The 19,394-nt window shown below is 42.0% G+C and overlaps 1 protein-coding gene across 2 annotated transcripts in view; it reads right to left on the reverse strand.

The window, feature by feature from the left end:
- The window catches only part of LOC137606724 (neuronal migration protein doublecortin-like), a 41,930-nt gene extending 28,965 nt beyond the window's left edge, over window positions 1-12,965 (reverse strand). The window contains exons 1-4 of one of the 2 annotated variants that reach the window (XM_068332118.1): window positions 12,834-12,965; window positions 6,650-6,862; window positions 6,448-6,514; window positions 3,838-4,178 (exon numbers count right to left, since the gene is read on the reverse strand). In XM_068332118.1, the coding sequence (XP_068188219.1) occupies window positions 3,838-4,178; window positions 6,448-6,514; window positions 6,650-6,811 (570 nt within the window). In that variant the 5' untranslated portion in view covers window positions 6,812-6,862; window positions 12,834-12,965. Of the gene's footprint in view, window positions 1-3,837; window positions 4,179-6,447; window positions 6,863-12,833 lie in introns of both variants that reach the window. The other variant, XM_068332117.1, reaches the window with a different exon arrangement.
- Between the last annotated feature and the right edge of the window lie 6,429 nt (window positions 12,966-19,394).

The following is a 19,394-nucleotide window of genomic DNA, read 5'->3' on the forward strand; positions in this document are numbered from 1 at the left end:
GTTTTCTATTTCACATCTAGTGTATTTCTATTTTAGCAGACTTTGAATCTGAGAAGTGTTGAATGTAGAGCGGAAAGGGGAAGGTACAAAGCAAACTAAACACGTTAAATTATGTCTTCTCTGGATAAGAGAGAAAATGTAAGAAAGATACTCACTTTACAACTCGCACACTGTTCCTTTCATTGCAGGAAAAAATATCAACAAAGATTCTCACAGGCAATTAAAACTTCTAAAAAAGACTATATCTTCACCGTCACAGAAGACAGTTTCCCTTTATAGCAACAGCTCAGTTGATGGATCTATTAGCATATATAATACATAATATTTTGAGTGTTTCCTGCTGTATCAATGATCTCTGTAGCAAGCTGCCTTTCTGACCTCTCTGTGAACTTATTGTGTGGTGTCTGGATGCTACTGTAGGTTCTCAAAATGCATTTGGAGTAAAGATGAACCACTTAGCTCCCAATATCTGCAGTTATTGGGAGCAGTTGGTGCACAATATTGTTTTAACCCCGGCTCTTTCTGACCCGGAGGAAACAGGCTTTTCATTTGGCTGACTGATGTGGCCTTAGTGTTATTAAATTGTGTTTCCTACTCTTCCCCTCAGGCCATCCCCACTTGTTGATGTGGTGCTGGTGCAGCAAGGTTGTGATGGGATTCTAATCTCACGTGCCTCAAATGCGGCTGCAATGAGCAGTGTTGAAGGGTAAATGACAGAGAGGAAGCGGGTAAGATCGACTGTAAAGAGCAGACTCAGCTTATAACAGCCATTGTCACCAAATGAATCCATCATGGTGGAGCTTATTGCCATGACAACTGCTTCAGCAACATGGCAAAGAACAGGCGGCCTGCAGGAGCACTGATAACCAAGGGAAAGCAGTCTTTTCTTCCCTAATACAGGAAGAATATCACGCATAAAAAAGCTATGAACTGCTGCATGTACTGAATTTCTGATATGTGAATAATTTCCACAAATTATTAATTTTAAAGCAAACGGTAATCTTTTGTTCTGACAATAACAGTGTGACCTTGTGCACAAATTGTTCATTCTGTAGCTCTTTGCTACAGAATGAATAAATAAAGAACTTTATCCTTAACCTTAAACCTCAATTCCAAACCAGGTGACAACAATTTCCCAACATCCATTTGCAATGCAGCCTGGAAAAAGAAAATGCATAAGAATATTTAGATTTGGTATCTGTTAGATAAAAAACCTTTCCATTGTGCAATTATGACAAAAGTGCAGTGTCGACATGACACCTTAAAAAGAAATTAATATAAAATGGCTGCAAGCAATTACATAAAATGCCTTTAGTTTTTTTGTAATCTTTAGAAACAATAAGGATGAATTTATGATGTGAAATAATTATTACCTGTCAGCAAACCTAAAATGATGCTAATTTGCTCCAAGAATGGAGCATCCAGCGACCCCACCCTTCTTCATTGAAGGGAAAAGCACCACCAGCTTTTGAGGAGAAAATGGGTGCGATTTTGTTCACAATGGTGACAAAGACAGGAGGGCAGGCAGTTATCAGAGTCTGCACAGCTCTGAGGAAAAGAGCAGAATCAAGACTACAAAGTAGGCATTTTCAAAAAACCGTTCCTCAACCTGATTGCCGATTCATTACAAACTAATCATTGAAATCCATGTATTTCAATTCCAGTTAGCGTCAATTATGATTTTTCATATAGTGAAAATTCTGACAAGCAATTTTAATCTACAGGCTTGCATTGATAGTAAACTCCTACACCCACGACAGGATGTGGTATCTGACAGACCAGTCCACACCAGCTGCGCTCTCGTTGTGCCGTGGATGTGGTCTCCTAGCAACCAGTCCCAGCAGCTATCGCAATGCAATGGGAAGAGCAGGATCAGTGCCACTCAGAGAGGGGCGGGCACTGCATCAGTATTGCCTCTTCCATATCACCTCCACCACAGAGCAGCTGCAGTGTGCTTTTACACACAAAGACACTGTAATGGTGCGTTTCTTTGCTTTGCAATCCAACTGGGAGTACCTGGCATGATCGAATGATGATCAATGGAAACTAATTATGAAATAAATAATTTATGTCTGCAATGATGGAAGCAGAATCAATTTGTTCAGACTGGAATAGCTCCCATGCGGTGGTTATTAAAGAAATCACCAAAAAATGACAAAGTAAGACAGGGGCAGAGACAAAAATATAAACATATTTCACGAGCCGATGATAATTTAGACACATACCAAGGAGAACCAGTACAAGACCTGGGGCAGCCAGAGCGCATCCCGGGGAGAGACCATTAGAATCAAACACTCCCATCTATTTCACCTTCCAACCTCCAAAGCATGTGTGATTCAGGCTTTTTAAAAAAAAAGGTAGTGCAGCAAATAAAAGGAGCTCAGAGAAGTACAATTGGCGACTCACCTGCAGAGAATTATACGAGAAGCAGGTTCCAACTGGCACACTAGCAAACATTAAACCATATCAAAGAGAAGACAGAAGAACAGATGTCTGCTAACATTTCCACATGTCTCACACTTGCTCCACAACCCTGCTTCTGTTAATTAACTGTGATTCAAAATAGTGTGGAAGCAGGTATTTCATCTGTGTTGTGAAAAAGAGCAGCGATGGCAGTGAGATCTAGCATTATCAAGACAAAAGATCAGCATCAGGTTTATCTGCAAGCTACATTTTAATCACGGCTGCTGAGGATCCGGATGTCTCACCCCAATCTATATCCAGACTCTTCTTCTTACTCAAATTTAATTTATTACTTCATATAATGGTGCATATTAGATATAAATAATAATGCTGACATTCTGTCTAACAGACCTCCTTACAGTCATCAAGGTGAGTGATCTTATACCTTCATTCTTCCAGTAAGGTATAATTTAAAAAAACCACTTCCTGAGCAGCAGCTAGCCTTTACCAAAATGTTACTTTTAGCCACAGGTAAAAGGCCCCTCCGTACTTCAATTTGTGTGGTCCAGCTGAATTTGCATCTGTGTCAAATTTTCATCCTACTAAATGTGTAGAAAGAATTATGTTCATCTTCCTGGTTTTCAAGATGTTAGATTATGTTAGATCATGACTTCTGCTGATGTATAGAACTGATGCCAATTTCATGTGACTGTTCCTAAGACAAGTAGGAAATGGATTTTCTAACAATGTTTTTGATTTTATTTAAAAAAATTATCTAAGTGCTCTCACATATACAAAATCTGCAGCTTGACTTGCATTATTTATTTTATACTTTATACAGAAACAAATTAGGGACTAGCAATCAAACAAACCTCAGAAAATTATAGTTAGTTTCACATGTTGGTTTTGTTGATCCATAATCATAGAATAATGATTGGAACAAAACAATCAAACACAATACAGGGTTAAAAGATGGCAAACAAAGGCCATTGGAAAGGATTTTATTGACCTGAACCACACGACAGGAGAGTATGTTACCGCCAACCGAAAATCAGAATAAAGGCCAGAGAATGAAGGACATTGTGTGCACGGGTTTTTGTCATTAATGTTCAGGGTTTTCATGAACCTGTTGTGTCATTGCCAACTGAAGGAAGAAGTGGACAGCGACAAATAACGTTGTTCACAAGCCTGCTTTTGCTTTGATCCTGATTCCTGCATGGGTGGATGTATGAGTGATGAACCGTCCTTGCTGCAAATTTTTCTATTTTACAGCTTCAAACTTATTTTTTCCAGTTCTTCAATTAAATAAACACTGACATCATAAACCATAAAGGCCCTGGTACTTTTAAAAGTTTCCATATGCATATAATCACCTAATAAACCTAAGATCTTTACCTGAGACATGTCTTGACAGCGTTTAGAATTACGACCTACCTGCTTGCCGTCAAGCGTGTAGATCCTCTTCACGACACCACTTTCGAGTTTAATGGCCTCTGTGATGTCGGTGAGCACCTGCTCAAAGGAGTGTGCCGTCTTCTTATTGAGTAGGACGCGAACAGCTTTGCGTGGCTTAACACCACTCCGCATCACCGTCACTAGCTTGGGTCGAACAAAATCCTTGCCCTCTTTGGGTTCGATGGCAGCCCTGGCAGCTAAGGACTGCATGTTCTTCTGGCTCGCTGAGGCCTTGACGTTCACAGACCAGTTGGGATTGACATTCTTTGTGTAGTCGACCCTCTTGAAGAAGTTTTCTGATGCACAGACATAGCTATCACCTGCGATAGGAAAACAATTGGATTAGCGGGTCGCAACATGTTGTTGAGTCAGTCAATTTTGACACCTGAGAATCCCACAGGCATTCACTCAGACATTTGAACTTCAAATGTGTTATCATCCTGAGTTTCACTTCACATCAATCTAATTTAGCAGCACCACAAAATAAAACCATTTTACGTTACTGAGTTGATCAGCAGACATTGATCGTGGTGTCGGTTTGCAAGAGTCTTGAAGATCAAAACTGCTTTGAGTAACCAGACCGATTCCGGATATACCTGTTGCTGTTTGTCACCAGCATTATATTTGATCCCTCAATCACCAAAACCAAAAGCTATTCATTCCATTCATATCAAGGAAAAGGCAGGAGTCCAACGGACCAATATCTAATAATGCTGCAGCTACATTATCTGTTTGTTTATACTCCAATGAAATTCATGAGAAATTTTAATTGTTTTTGCAATTTGGAAATCAATTGTCCATTTAAAGTAACGTAAAAAATCCTCAAGGGAAGAAATAAACAAACAGTTTAATGTTAATGTATGTTAGACTTCTTTATTACACTATAATCCTGTATTGGCCTGGTTGTGATGGGGAAAAAAGAACTTTAAATCTCTCTCATAAGACGACAAACACAGTTCAGGCCAGTAATACCTGGTTCACACACTGAGAGCAAAACAGCAGAGACACATCTTCACTTATTAAAGATTCATTATGTTTTCATTTTAAAGGAAGTATCCCTGGTTGGCTAGACTATATTATAAGAAACATCTTTCAAGATGAAGCCCAGTAAAAGTGATAGACTTCCTGTTTGGTAATAATGGAGGACGTACAACTACAGAACTCAGACACTATTTTAACAGGGATGTCAGGTAATTCTAATACCACATTGTTCAAACTATCTCTCAGTTCCCCCATTTTCATTGTAATTTTTCTACATACAGTCTTTAAAGGATGTTTTCCTGCTCTCGCTCAGACAGGGAAAGAGGCTGGGTCAAGGCAAAATGCAGAAAATGGGGGAGAGAGAATTCTGACAAAAACGAAATCCAGAAGGCAACAATTAGACCAAAAGCAGACAAATTATGCCAAAGACAAAAGTTACAGAACATGATTACATAGTACTGAGGAAATAGCATAATCATGTCCCACAAGAGGACATAATTAATTAACTGTAACACTAACCCTAACCCCTGCCTCCCGCTACCCAAAATGCTGTTGCCACCTCTTCACTGCAGTCGCCACACACATGTAAAGAACCATACACAATCCCATCACAACTCAACGGTTCAAAAAGCAGAGACACATGTCTCTTTTCCAACATATTAAGCTGTATTTTATCTTCATGTTCATCTATTTCATTCTGGACCAGTGTTTTAACTTAGGTCATATAACTGGGTCTCCCTTTGTGGTTCTTGAGAAACACTCGGTTGACGGTTGATGGTTAAAAACATTGACCCTGTTCACTTCCTGTATGAAAGCCCTCACCAACCGTCTCCGGCAGCTCAATGAGTAGATGAATCATGTCTGGTGGCAAGCAAAGACTTCATACATGTACCAAAAAAAGGATTCCAAATCATCTCAGGCAACTTGTATGACACAAGATTTAAAAAAAAAAAAATTCTGATCAGTGTTATGATGCCAAATCATGACCATGGCTGCTCGTGGAGATGTTCATCATCTGCACTGCTCCAGCTAAATGATCCATAAGACTGTGAGATGCAATTTTTTCAAAGAACCAGAAAATATAAAATAAAAAAAGGAGGCATTTGATAGCATTTTCTAACCAGTGTTACACAGGAAGCTAGTCCAAGACCTTTGGAAGCAAGAACCAGTCAATGCAATTTAATACCAGGTTTTGTGTTTGTGTTGAGTTAGGCTTTTTCTTTAAACACAGAAAAACCAAAGAAACCTTACACATTTTTCTTTAATTTATTTATTTTTCAGTAAAACTTGGAGTCCAAAAATACACAATTCTCAAACAGTTTAGAAAATATACCATGCCACATATCTAAAGTAACCCTTCAGATTAGGAGTAGGCACATCGAGATTACAGGAGTCTAGACTGAAAAGATAAGACGTCTAATCTCAGAACGGGAGATGTTATGCCTCTAAATCTTCTCACACAAAAAATGAGGGCATCTTTGACATTATGGCCTATGATGTCTAACTTTGATCTCAGTACAGCGACATTACAAGGAAACAGATGCAAAAAGATGCATAAAATTACATATATAAGTGCTTGATGTGTACTGCTACTGTAAACAGGCTTACCTTCCTCAAGTTCATCTAAGGCTGAGATCTTGCGTGAGCCATCAATGGTGAAGATGAAGCGCACACCCTGTGGTAAATTGATGTGATCGGAAAGCGAACGCGTGAGATCAGCCAGAAGTGCATCAAAGGTGCGAAACCTGTCGTTGGCCACAGCGTACACGATACCCTTGAAGTAGCGGTCTCCGTTGCGGTAGAAGCGCACCTTTTTGGCTTTCTTCTCATTGGTGAGGGCTTGCAGAGTGCGTGTGCGGTAGAAACTGCAGTGGGCACTGTGGGTTGGACTGGGAAGTCCATTAGTACGCCCGGCCCGCGGGGTACGGGATGTCTTGTCCCGCTCATCAAAATGTCCAAAATCTAGCTCCATGATGGCTGAAAGTTGTGACGGATGTGTGATGGTTGATCAAATCTGGAGAGTCTGGAACAGAAGGAGACAGAAGGCATCATCTGTAACATGATAACGACAATATTGATGTTACAATGATTTGACTTGTGTCAAATCATTGTACCTGAAAACCAGTTATAAAAGACACGGATGACAAATTTAGAGGCGAACCAATGATAATACTGTATATTATATGTAAGGATCATTAGGCTCATTTTATTCCAATGAGTCACCAAATATATGCTCTTCTTCCCATCCAAGATGACCACTAGATGACTATTAGATGTCTAGCAGTCGTCTAACACAAAAACAGATGTTTTGTTTTGCTAAACAAAACATCTACAGTACTTCTTTTAATAAAGACAGTGATAATTCTCACTTATGTTTTAAAAGTAGAGGTGAAACATTTGAGAAGTTCATTCTACAAATTTGCAACTATGATAATGGCCGCATAAAGGAGCGTAAGGAACAATAAATGAGCTGACTGATGTTAAAAATACCAGTTGTTAATATTCAAGCATAACAGTCTCTCTCTCTCTCTCTCTCTCTCTCTCTCTCTCTCTCTCCCTCTCTCTCTCCCTCCCTCTCTCTCTCTCCCTCTCTCTCCCTCCCTCCCTCCCTCCCTCCCTCCGAGCTTTGCTTCAAACTACATCTCAAAGCTTTCGCTCCTGCTCTTTGTTTCTGTATGCTCTTGAGGTCATCATCACTTCTCTCTTCTATATGTAAATTCAGGCCACGTAAAATAACTCTTCTGCTAAAGTAAGTCCATGAAGGTCAGCACAGTGCTTTGCACATGCATGCTGCTACGAAGGATAATATTCAGGGATTTGAATAGCTGACTGTGCAGCAGTAAGTTAAAGTAACATCTTGTGTTACATATGGAATAAATTTAACTATTTCAATTATGTTTGTGTAATTTGGGCACAGCAAACATCCAATAAATAGTATATTTTGCCAAGACTTAAAACAGTGGGGACTGGATAATTTAGCTTCAGACTGTGTGCACACTGTAGTGTGTGTACTGTGTGTAACATGTCTGTTTCTTCTGCATTCTACATAAAGGGTCTTTTTAAGTAGATAAGGACTTCCAGCAGCTACAGTATGTTTAAACAGTATCCGTGCTTTTCTATGGAGAATTCAGGTTTGATCATGTTGAGATTATCTTAGAAGCTTAGTTGAAAGAAAATTAACTTTTTCCCTGGATTCTTTGAGATTTGAAAGATACAGGACATATTCTTCCTGCTTCCTGGAAATGAAGCAAATCTCTTCAGCCAATAATCAAATAGGCATGGATACAAGATAGACTGATTAGACTGGGACCTTTTTCTGTTTTAACACCATTTTTTTCCTTTTTTTTCTTCTTTTTTTCCCCTTCCTCTAACATGCCAATAAAACCTATAACTTCCATACCGGATCGGTCATACCCGGGTTAATGACGACCGCCATCGGTGCTGTTGACCTACAGGGTGCCGGTGGAAATTGGACTACTGATAAGTTAAGATAAGCCTTTATTGTCCCACAATGGGGAAATTTGTGAAATTTGTGATGGTCAAAGAAGGAGAGGAGGAAAGTGTGTTCCTAGGAAGAGAGAGATGAGGAACGCCAAGAGTATAGGACTGAGAGTGGGGATGATGATTGTTGGAACTATGACAGAAAAGGTAGACAGTTGGTTGACATGATGCAGAGGAGGAAGGTAGACATACTGTGTGTCCAGGAGACCAGATAGAAAGGTAGCAAGGCTCGAAGTTTAGGAGCAGGATTCAAGTTATTCTATCATGGTGTGGATAGGAAGAGAAATGGAGTAGGAGTTGTCTTGAAGGAGGAGTTTGTTAGAAATGTCCCAGAGGTAAAAAGAGTGTCAGATAGAGTGATGAGTCTGAAGCTAGAAATCAAAGGTGTGATGTTCAATGTTGTTAGTGGCTATGCTCCACAGGTATGATGTGAGCTGAAGGAGAAGGAGACATGGCTGGATTTTGATGAAGTGATGCAGAGCATACCAAGAAGTGAAAGAGTTGTCATTGGTGCAGACTTCAATGGACATGTTGGTGCAGGAAACAGAGGTGATGATGAGATGATGGGCAGGTTTGGTATCCAGGAGAGGAATGCAGAAGGACAGATGATAGTTGACTTTGCAAAAAGGATGGAAACGGCTATAGCGAATACTTTCCTCCAGAAGAGGCAGGAACATAGGGTGACCTATTAGAGTGGAGGTAGGAGCACACAGGTAGACTACATCTTGTATAGACGGTGTAACCTGAAGGAGATCAGTGACTGCAAAGTAGTGGTAGGTTAGAGTGTAGCCAAACAGCATAGGATGGTGCTGCGTAGGATGGCTCTGGTGGTGAGGAAGATGACGAGTGTAAAGGCAGAGCAGAGAACAAAATGATGGATGTTGAAAAAGGAAGACTGTTGCGTGACTTTTAGGAAGGAGTTAAGACAGGCTCTGGGTGGTCAGGAGGTGCTTCCACATGACTGGACAACAACAGCTAATGTAATCAGGGAGAAAGGTAGGAGAGTACTTGGTGTGTCATCTAGAAGGAAAGTAGATAAGGAGACTTGGTGGTGGAATGAAGAGGTACAGGGGTGTATACAGAGAAAGAGGTTAGCTAAGAAGAAGTGGGGCACTGAGAGGACTGAGGAGAGTAGACAGGAATACAGGGGGATACAGCGTAAGGTGAAAGTAGAGGTAGCAAAGGCCAAATAAGGGCTTTTGATGACTTTTATGCAATGTTGGACAGTAAGGAGGATGAGACTGATCAATACAGGTAAGCAAGACAGAGAGATAGAGATGGGAAGGACGTGCAGCAGGTTACGGCAATTGACAGGTGCCAGTAGTGTGATGGGAAGACGGAAAAAGTACTTTGAAGAGTTGATGAAGGAGGAAAATGAGAGAGAACAAAGACTATAAGAGGTGGATGTTGTGGACCAGAAAGTAGCAAAGATTAGTCAGGATGAAGTGAGGAGGCCATTGACGAGAATGAAGATTGGAAAGGCAGTCGGTCGTGTGGAGGTATGCAAGTGTCTAGGAGAGGTGGCAGTTTCTGACTGGGTTGTTCAACAGGATCTGAGATAGTGACGAGATGCCTGAGGAATGGAGGAGAAGTATGCATGGTTTCTTGCCAAGACAAAGTACTAGAGATGCAGGTATTTGCTTTGAGGATGTTGATAGAGAAGTACAGAGAAGGCCAGAGGGAGCTGCATTGTGTTTTTTGTAGATCTGGGGAAAGCCTATGACAGGGTGCCCAGAGAGGAACTGTGGTATTGTATGAGGAAGTCTGGAGTGGCAGAGAAGTATGTTAGAGCGGTGCAGGACATGTATGAGGACTGTAAGACAGTGGTGAGGTGTGCTGTAGGTGTGACAGAGGAGTTCAAGGTGGAGGTGGGACTGCATCACGGATCAGCTCTGAGCCCCTTCTTGTTCGCTATGGTGATGGACAAGCTGACCGATGAGGTTAGACAGGAATCTCCATGTACTATGATTTTTGCAGATGACATTGCGACCTGTAGTGAAAACAGGGAAGAGGTGGAGGAGAAGCTAGATAGGTGGAGGTTTGTCCTGGAAAGGAGAGGAATGAAGGTAAGCCACAGTAAGACAGAGTACATGTGTGTGAATGAGAGAGACCCAAGTGGAAGAGTGAGGTTACAGGGAGAAGAGATCAAGAAGGTGGAGGATTTTAAGTACTTAGGGTCAACAGTCCCGAGAAATGGAGAGTGTGGAAAAGAGGTGAAAAAAGCATGTAAAGGCAGGATGGAACGGGTGGAGAAAAGTGCCAGGTGCGATGTTTGAATGAAGAGTTTCAGCTAAAATAAAAGGAAAGGTGTACAAAACTGTGGTGAGACCAGCAATGTTGTTTGGTCTAGAGATAGTGTCACTGAGGAAAAGACAGGAGACAGAGCTGGAGGTAGCAGAGATGAAGATGCTGAGGTTCTCTTTGGGAGTGACCAAGAAGGATAGGATCAGGAATAAGTACATCAGAGGGACAGCACACGTTAGAGGTTTTGGGGATAAAGTCAGAGAGGCCAGACTGCGATGGTTTGGACAAGTCCAGAGGAGAGATAGTGAATATATTGGTAGAACGATGCTGAGTTTTGAACTGCCAGGCAGGAGGCCTAGAGGAAGACCAAAGAGGAGGTTTATGGATGTAATGAAAGAGGACATGAAGGTAGTTGGTGTGAGAGAAGACGATGCAGAAGAAGGGTTAGATAGAGGCAACTGATTCACTATGGCAATCCCTGAAGGGTAAAGGAAAAGAAGAACAGAATTTTTTTCCACCTTGTCAACTGAGACCAATTTAATACTCAAAAACCATTAAAACTCATTGAATGGTATCTTAAGTGTGACATATACTTGTTTGTGTATATCTCCAATTCAAACTAACCTTCAGGGCTTCTCCTAATGAGAGGTCCTTGTAAATCATTAATTATCATAACTTTGAGAGGAACTGTAGTCAGGCTACTCAGAATACATCATTACATCACATTGTCTCCATGTGCAATAGTGTCGTGGTGTTCAATGAGGTCAGACTTCTAAAGGACCTAAATATTGTGTAAGCTAAGACATTTCCCTTTTGCCTCATGTGTTTGAACTGTTTTTCCAGACATATGTATAGCTTCACATCTGAAGATAATCATGATAATCAGTTGTTTCAGACATTTCTTCTGCAGAAAGACACAGATTCCATTCTATTCAATTCTATTCTATCCTATTCTGTATTTTAGCTCAGTGTAAGCATGGATATGTGGTCATACAAAATGAGACCATAGAAGACGTCTGTTACTCTTACATTTTTCTGATATTCTTTTTTATTGTGACTGAGGAAATTCAATGAAGATTAATACTGTCTTTAAACATCACAATCTAGTGAGACTACGATACTGACCTTAAAGAACAATCCATTTAGATTTCTAGTCAACATCAACCCATAGTTCCTACGTCACCCTTTTCTTTTTCATTTGTTCATGAAGCCTTTAACCCTTTACAGTTCCTCGTTAACCTCAGTGGTGTAAAGCCCTGCATAATGCATCGGCACCATGCAGACGACCCCAAGAGTAGACATACTTTATGAGATAGAGTGCGTGCTGCCACTACTCATCCATGTGGCCAGGCCCTTCAGTCCACTGCTGGCGTTTTATGACAGAATTGATGGGGGGTGCGGGGTGGGGGTGAGGGGGGTGTTCTTTGGGCCCTCCTCAGCTGATAAAGGCCAGGTTTTAGCCCATCTGGCACGCTTATGAGCAGAACTAGCAGTGACCCTTCCCCAGAAGAGCAGCGAATAGGACAGTCCATTGTCTCGGACAGGATGCCTGCTTTCGGAGTGACATCATTGTCACGGCTCCTCCTGGAGGGGCAGCCGACTCCTTCTCCAGTGTGACTCAAAAAAAAAAAACCTATTAAAGCTTCTCACTATTAAAATATAGCAGTCAGTTATGCGTCCTGATGATTATTATCTCTTCACTGTAAACTAAGGAGCTAACGGCTTCTCAAAAACTGAACGAAACCACCAACGCAACCAGCATCTCTCAAATTAAAGTAGCATTACAACTAGCACTGCACTAACATAATGAAGAATCACTGGTTCTGTGTTCCTGTCTGAACCACCCACACAGCACACTGATGACTACACACTTCTAACAAACCAAGCAGCACATTGTGACCCGAGCCATCCTCCTCAGAGCTGATCCAGGTACAGCAAACATCCACAAACACGCAAGTACTTTAAAATCTCAATCACAAAAGAGGAAAAAGAAGTTTCATCACACGACTCTCCTCATGTATGATGGATGAGTGGGGCCATGAGGGTCTGATCAGCAAAGGTCTTATTCTTTAGGAGGAAGGGTTGGTTGCGCTGAAACCTACTCACGCGCCACCTGTTTAAACACATATTTAAATCTAAACACGCACAGAAACGCATCCAGGCATCTGAATTTCCAAAACAGGAACACTTTTAATCCTCTCCTCTCATCAATTAAGTCTGCGGATGATCCCACTCGTTAGAAGACTCACCTGCGTCGCAGATCACGGAGTGGAGTGTGTGTGAGCGTGGTGTGTGTGCGTGTGTGTATGTGGACGTGAGAGTCGATGCTGCAGGATACCGGCAAGCCGCCTCTCCCTCTGTCTTTGTCTGCTTCAGCCGAGCCGCTGCCTGCCTCCGTGGAGGAACCACTGGGTCCTAAAGCCAACGAGCGCCCGGACCCGCCCAATGCGCCCTGGGCTGGAGATGACATCAGAGGGGCAACATATGAAACTGCACTGACATTAGGCGATGAGGTTTAGATATCTAATTATATGTGCGTTTAATTTCTGTCAGAAAAAAATCTGATCTTGGATTCTTCCTTTCAGTTCCTGATGGGCTCTTATCAATTTTTTTTTATCGCGTGCACGTCACCAATTGCCAGCCTGGTGGAGATCTTTCTTCAAAGTATACAGATATCCTTTCCTGGAAATTCATATTTATGATTTGGAATCAAGATATGTTGAAATGTCATCCATTAATCCAATGCGGTTTTGGGTCAAGACAGTTGATTGATTAACCAATCTCTTGAACAAATTATAATGCATCAATTATATTACACAAATTCAGGTATAAATGATTGATGATGTTCCATCACTTGGATTAGTTGGATCCTGGGAGTTTAAACAATTGGTTGGACGGTCACACTCCCCAGTCACGGTGTTGCCACCAATATGTACAGTGCCTCGCAAGAGTATTGGCCCCCAGGAACTTTTTGACATTTTGCTACAAATATTTTTCAAGAAACAACAACATGTGAGACACAATCGTGAAGTGGAACCAAATTTATTCAACATTTTATATTGTGTTTACAGATCAAAAACTGAAATGTAGGATGTACAAAAGTATTGGCCCCCTGTTCTCTCAGCTCAGCTAACCGACTCCAGAAGTTCCCTGATGACTTCTGAATGATCCAATGTTGACCTAAATGACTAACAATGACAAACAGAGTGCACCTATGTATCATTTGGTCTCAGTGTAAATGCTCCTGCTGGTCTCAGACGTCTGTAAAAGGAACACCCGAGAACAAACAGCATCATGAAAACCAAAGATCACACCAGGCAGGTCCGAGATAAAGTTGTGGAAATATTCAAAGCAGGAATGGGATACAAGAAGATTTCAGAATATATAAACTTCTCCCGGAGCACTGTGCAAGCAATAATATCAAAATGGAGAGAGCATAAAACTACTGCAAACCTACCAAGACCTGGCCGTCCCTCTAAACTTTCAGCCCAAACAAGAAGGAAACAAAGCAGAGAAGCAACCAAGAGGCCCATGATCACGCTGGATGACCCGCAGACATAAACAGCTGAGGTGGGACAGTCTGTCCATAAGACAACTATTAGTCGTACTCTGCATAAATCTGGCCTTTATGGAAGAGTGGCAGGAGAAAGCCATTTCTGAAAGGAGACCATAAAAAGGCCCGTTTGGACTTTGAAAGAAGCCACATGGGACACAGATGACATGAGGAACAAGGTACTCTGGTCAGATCAGACCAAAATTTAACTTTTTGGGCTGAATGCGAAATGTTACGTTTGGCTTAAGAGTAACACTGCACATCACCCTGAAAACACCATCCCCATCAAATATGATGGTGGCAGCATCATGCTCTGGGGTTGCTTTTCTTCAGCAGGGACTGAGAAGATCGTTAGAGTTGATGGGAACATGGATGGAGCCAAATACAGGGCGATTCTGGCAGAAAATCTGTTGGAGTCCGCAAAAGACCTGAGGATGGGGTGGAGGTTCACCGTCGAAAAGGACAATAATCCTAAACATAAATTCAAATCTACAATGAAATGGTTTAAAACTAACCATATAAAGGTGTTAGAATGGCCAAGCAAAAGTCCAGATCTCAATCCAATAGAGCATCAGTGGAAAGATCTGAAAATTGCTGTGGACAAATGATCTCAATCCAACATTAAAGAACTTGGAGCTGTTTGGTAAGGAGGAATGGGCAGATATTTTTGTCCCAAGATGTGCAAAATTTATAGAAACATACCCAAAAAGGCTTGCAGCTGTGATTGCAGCAGAAGGAGGTTGTACAAAGTATTAACTCAAAGGGGGCCAATACTTTTGCACGTCCTACTTTTCAGTTTTTTATTTGTAAAAACAATATAAAATGTTGAATAAATTTGGTTCCACTTCACGACTGTGTCTCACCTGTTTTTTATTCTTGAAAAATATTTTCAGTTTTTTATCTTTAAGTTTAAAACCTGAAATGTAGCAAAATGTCAGAAAGTTCTTGGGGGGACAATACTTTTGCAAGGCACTGTAGCTCAGATGATGGAGATAATGGAGTCATAGGGATTTATGTAAGACGAAGCTAAGAAGTTCAATCAAAATGAAAACTGGATTCATCGTTATGGAAGATCCAAATAACAGAGCTTCATCCTTGTGTACTCTGGAAACAAATAGCACAACGATTGGTAATCTGGTGATACACTTTTTTCAGTTTTGTTGTTTTACAGTACATTCCAGTTTGCTCACATTCACACATAAATTTCTTCCTGTTGTGCTGTGGTCTGAAAGTGTGTCACACCGCTTCGAAGGAATATACATCAAAGGAAAATTGTTTAAATTCAATTTTCACTTTACATGTTTTCACTTAATGATTCAAAGGAAGAGATATGATGGGCCTATCTAGTGATGGGAGTGACAGCCGATCCCTGGAGAGCACAAATGTCTGTGCTCAGTTTTACATGATAGAAGTAAAGTGATATCTGGATATGTCTAAGATTTGTCTCAAAAACACGGCACAGAGAGAAACTGCCAAACAGAAGAAACTGAAACACCTTGTCATTATGAAGCCCACGAAGGTCAGGAATTCATATTAAATTATGCAGTGTTGGATGTAAACTGTTCTCAACCTTGCAGCTATATAACTGGTTTACATAAAAAGGACTTTGTGCTAGTTATTGTAAAGCGGTATCAGTTTCACTGGCAGCTCTGGCTGAGACTCTGTTGGAAGGGTCACAGATCAGAGAAAGGTGAGATGTGGAGCTTCAGAGGTGTCACACGATACAGCAATCAGTCCCAACAGGCTCCAATGTGGAAAGAAAACAAACATAACATGGCCACTTAAATGAGCTCCATTGTTGTGTTACTCCTTGAATAGTAATTACTTCTAGGTCTCAAATCTGGGACACTTTTCAAAGTCTAAAGTTAAACAAAGTTTGGTGTTGCCTATTTTATTCAAATCTGTTTTTGTTGCTGCAAATTAAAAAAATTTATACATTTGGTTCACTTTAGAAAAACTTGCTTGTCTCTGGAATGATCATGTTATAAGAACGACACAAATGTAGGATTAGGAAGTAGGTTGTCTATTAATCTTTGACACAATATTTAAGCTGTCTATAGTTCAGAGATGGTTCATTGTGGTGGCCGTGTTCATGAGTTAATTGATCTACGTAAACACCAAACCCACTGCTTTGAATGAGACGACAAATATCATGTCTGCATTTTTAAAGAGCCAACAAAATGAGTGGACTCTTTTCCCAGCTGGCCGAACTCTCATTGTCATCCATTCCTCTCCCCTCAGGCAGAAAAGCTTCACTTTTACCCTCAGCTGTTGTCACATTCTGGAGCCTCTCCTTTGAATGTCATGCATAACTCTGATTCATTCTGATCACTGGCTGCATTGCACCTCCCTCGGTGATCTCCCCACAGACCACTGTCCACTGCTGCAGCCTGTCAGGGGAAACTGGAAAGAAAAAGATCCATGCAGGAGGTGGGACATTAGGTTGGTGGCATATGGGACAAGGAGCAGAAGTGAATATTTGGTTCTCAGTAGGGAGCTGTGTTTCACAGGGTTTCAGGCCAAAACCGAGCATGTACTCAACAGTCAGCAAATGTCATTGTGACATGTCCTTGTCAGCTGTGAGATTATTGTAAAACACATCAGTGAAGGTGATTCTTTGCTTTAGACTGAAAGAATAAGAAGAATCTAAATGTATAATTTTGACATATATGAATTATGGTTTAGAAACAGGTTACATGGTAATTTCTTTCTTCATGACACATATCTTGTGACTCTTTAAGAGGACTATTAATTATTTGAAAATGGGAAAAGATTGTGAATGAGAGAAGTTACGTCACTTTTTTAGATAATTTATAAAAAAAAAGAAGAGGGCAATTCTTTCGTATATCAATCATTACTGTCAAACAAAAAGCCCTATAATGGCAGTAACTGTAGTTTAACTGTAGTAGATGCAGACTTCGTGAGTTCAGTCCTGGTGAATAAAGAATCGGTGTTCCCCATATGACAACGTGAGGTCCGTCACAATCAAAGAATATAAACCGCTTTGTTTGATGAAGCCAAAATGGCTCCGTAAGTGGACAAATGTGAAGACCGGAGCTATCTGGGCTAGCGGCCCGAACTTCCAGTTAGACGCCAGAAGCGTGACAGCGTGAGGTCTTGAAGTGAGCTTATATATATATATATATATAAAGAATAAAATAAAAAATGTCCCCCTCACCCTTGTGGGGTGGTATCTGTGTGTCATCCTCAAGCTCGGGTCCTCTACCAGAGGCCTGGGAGTCTGAGGGTTCTGCGCAGTATCTTAGCTGTTCCTAGGACTGCGCTCTTCTGGACTGAGGCTTCAGATGTTGTTCCAGGAATCTGCGCGAGCCACTCTTCCAGTTTGGGGGTCACTGCCCCAAGTGCTCCTACTACCATGGGGACCACATTAACCTTGACCTTCCACATCTGCTCCACCTGTTCTTTCAACCCTTGGTACTTCTCAGTCTTTTCGTGTTCCTTCTTCCTGATGTTGGCGTCACCTGGAATCGCCACATATATCACCACTGCTCTCTTCTGCTCTTTGTCCATCACCCCTATGTCCGGTTTGTTAGCCAGCAGCTGTTTGTCGGTCTGGAAGCTGAAGTCCCACAGGATCTTAGCCTTGTCGTTCTCAACCACCTTCGGTGGTATGTCCCATTGGGATTTGGGTACTTCTAAGTCCATACTGGGTGCAGATGTTCCTGTACACTATCACAGCTACTTGGTTGTGCCTTTCCATGTATGCTGAGCTGGCGAGCATCTTATACCCTGCTACCACATGCTGGACTGACTCTGGGGCTTCTTTACATAGCCTGCACCTTGGGTCAGATTTACTGTGGTAGATATTGGCCTCTATTGCTCTTGTACTTAGGGCCTGTTCTTGTGCTGCCATGATCAGTGCCTCTGTGCTGTCTGTCAGTCCAGCTTTATTCAGCCATTGGTAGGTCTTCTTGATATCAGCCACTTCCTCTATCTGACGGTGGTACATGCCGTGTAGGGGCTTGTCCCTCCATGTTGTCTCCTCCTCCTCCTCCTCCTCCTCCTCCTCCTCCTCAGGTTTCTGCTGTCTAAGGCATTCACTGAGCAGTTCATCTGTTGGGGCCATCTTTCTGATATACTCTTGGATTTTTGATGTCTCATCCTGGACAGTGACCCTGATGCTCACTAGTCCTCGGCCTCCCTCTTTCCGCTTAGTGTACAGCCTCAGGATGCTGGACTTGGGGTGAAACCCTCCATGCATGGTGAGGAGCTTTCTCGTCTTGATGTCTGTGGCTTCTATCTCCTCCTTTGGCCAGCTTATGATCCCAGCGGGGTATCTGATGACAGGCAGTGCATACATGTTGATGGCTTGGACCTTGTTCTTGCCATTCAGCCAACTTCTCAGGACTTGCCTTACTCTCTGGAGGTATTTGGCTGTGGATGACTTCCTTGCGGCCTCCTCATGGTTGCCATTAGCCTATGGGATTCCAAGGTATTTGTAGCTGTCCTTGATGTCTTCTATCCTGCCCCCTGGTAGGTCAACCCCTTCAGTTCTGATCATCTTGCCTCTTCTTGATACCATCCGGCCACATTTGTCTAATCCGAATGACATCCCTATGTCGTCGCTGTAGATCCTGGTGGTGTGGATCAGTGAGTCAATTTCTCGCTCATTCCTGGCATACAGCTTGATGTCATCCATGTAGATGAGATGGCTGATTGTTGTCCCACTTCGGAATCGGTATCCGTAGCCACTCTTTGTGATGATGTGACTGAGGTGGTTCAGGCCTATGCAGAACAGCAGTGGTGATAGTGCATCCCCTTGGTATATGCCGCACTTGATGTTAACTTGGGCAATTGGCTTGGAGTTAGTCTCCATGGTTGTCTTCCACTTCCCCATTGAGTTCTTGATGAAGGCTCTTAGTGTCCTGTTGATCTTATACAGTTCCAGACATTCCAGTATCCACGTGTGTGGCATTGAGTCGTAGGCTTTCTGGTAGTCAATCCAGGCGGTGCACAAGTTGGTCTGCCTATTCTTACAGTCTCTGTGTACTGCTCTGTCCACCAGTAGCTGGTGCTTGGCTCCCCTGGTGTTACTACCAACTCCTTTCTGTGCCCTGCTCATATATTGATGCATGTGCCTACTCATCTTAGCCGCCATGATGCCTGACAGGAGCTTCCATGTTGTATTGAGACAGCTTATTGGCCGGTAGTTGGATGGGGTAGATCCCTTCTGTGGGTCTTTCATGATCAGGACTGTCCTGCCTTCAGTCAACCATTCTGGGTGCATCCCATCCCT

Source organism: Antennarius striatus, chromosome 13, assembly GCF_040054535.1.
Source record: "Antennarius striatus isolate MH-2024 chromosome 13, ASM4005453v1, whole genome shotgun sequence".
Lineage (NCBI taxonomy): Eukaryota > Metazoa > Chordata > Actinopteri > Lophiiformes > Antennariidae > Antennarius > Antennarius striatus.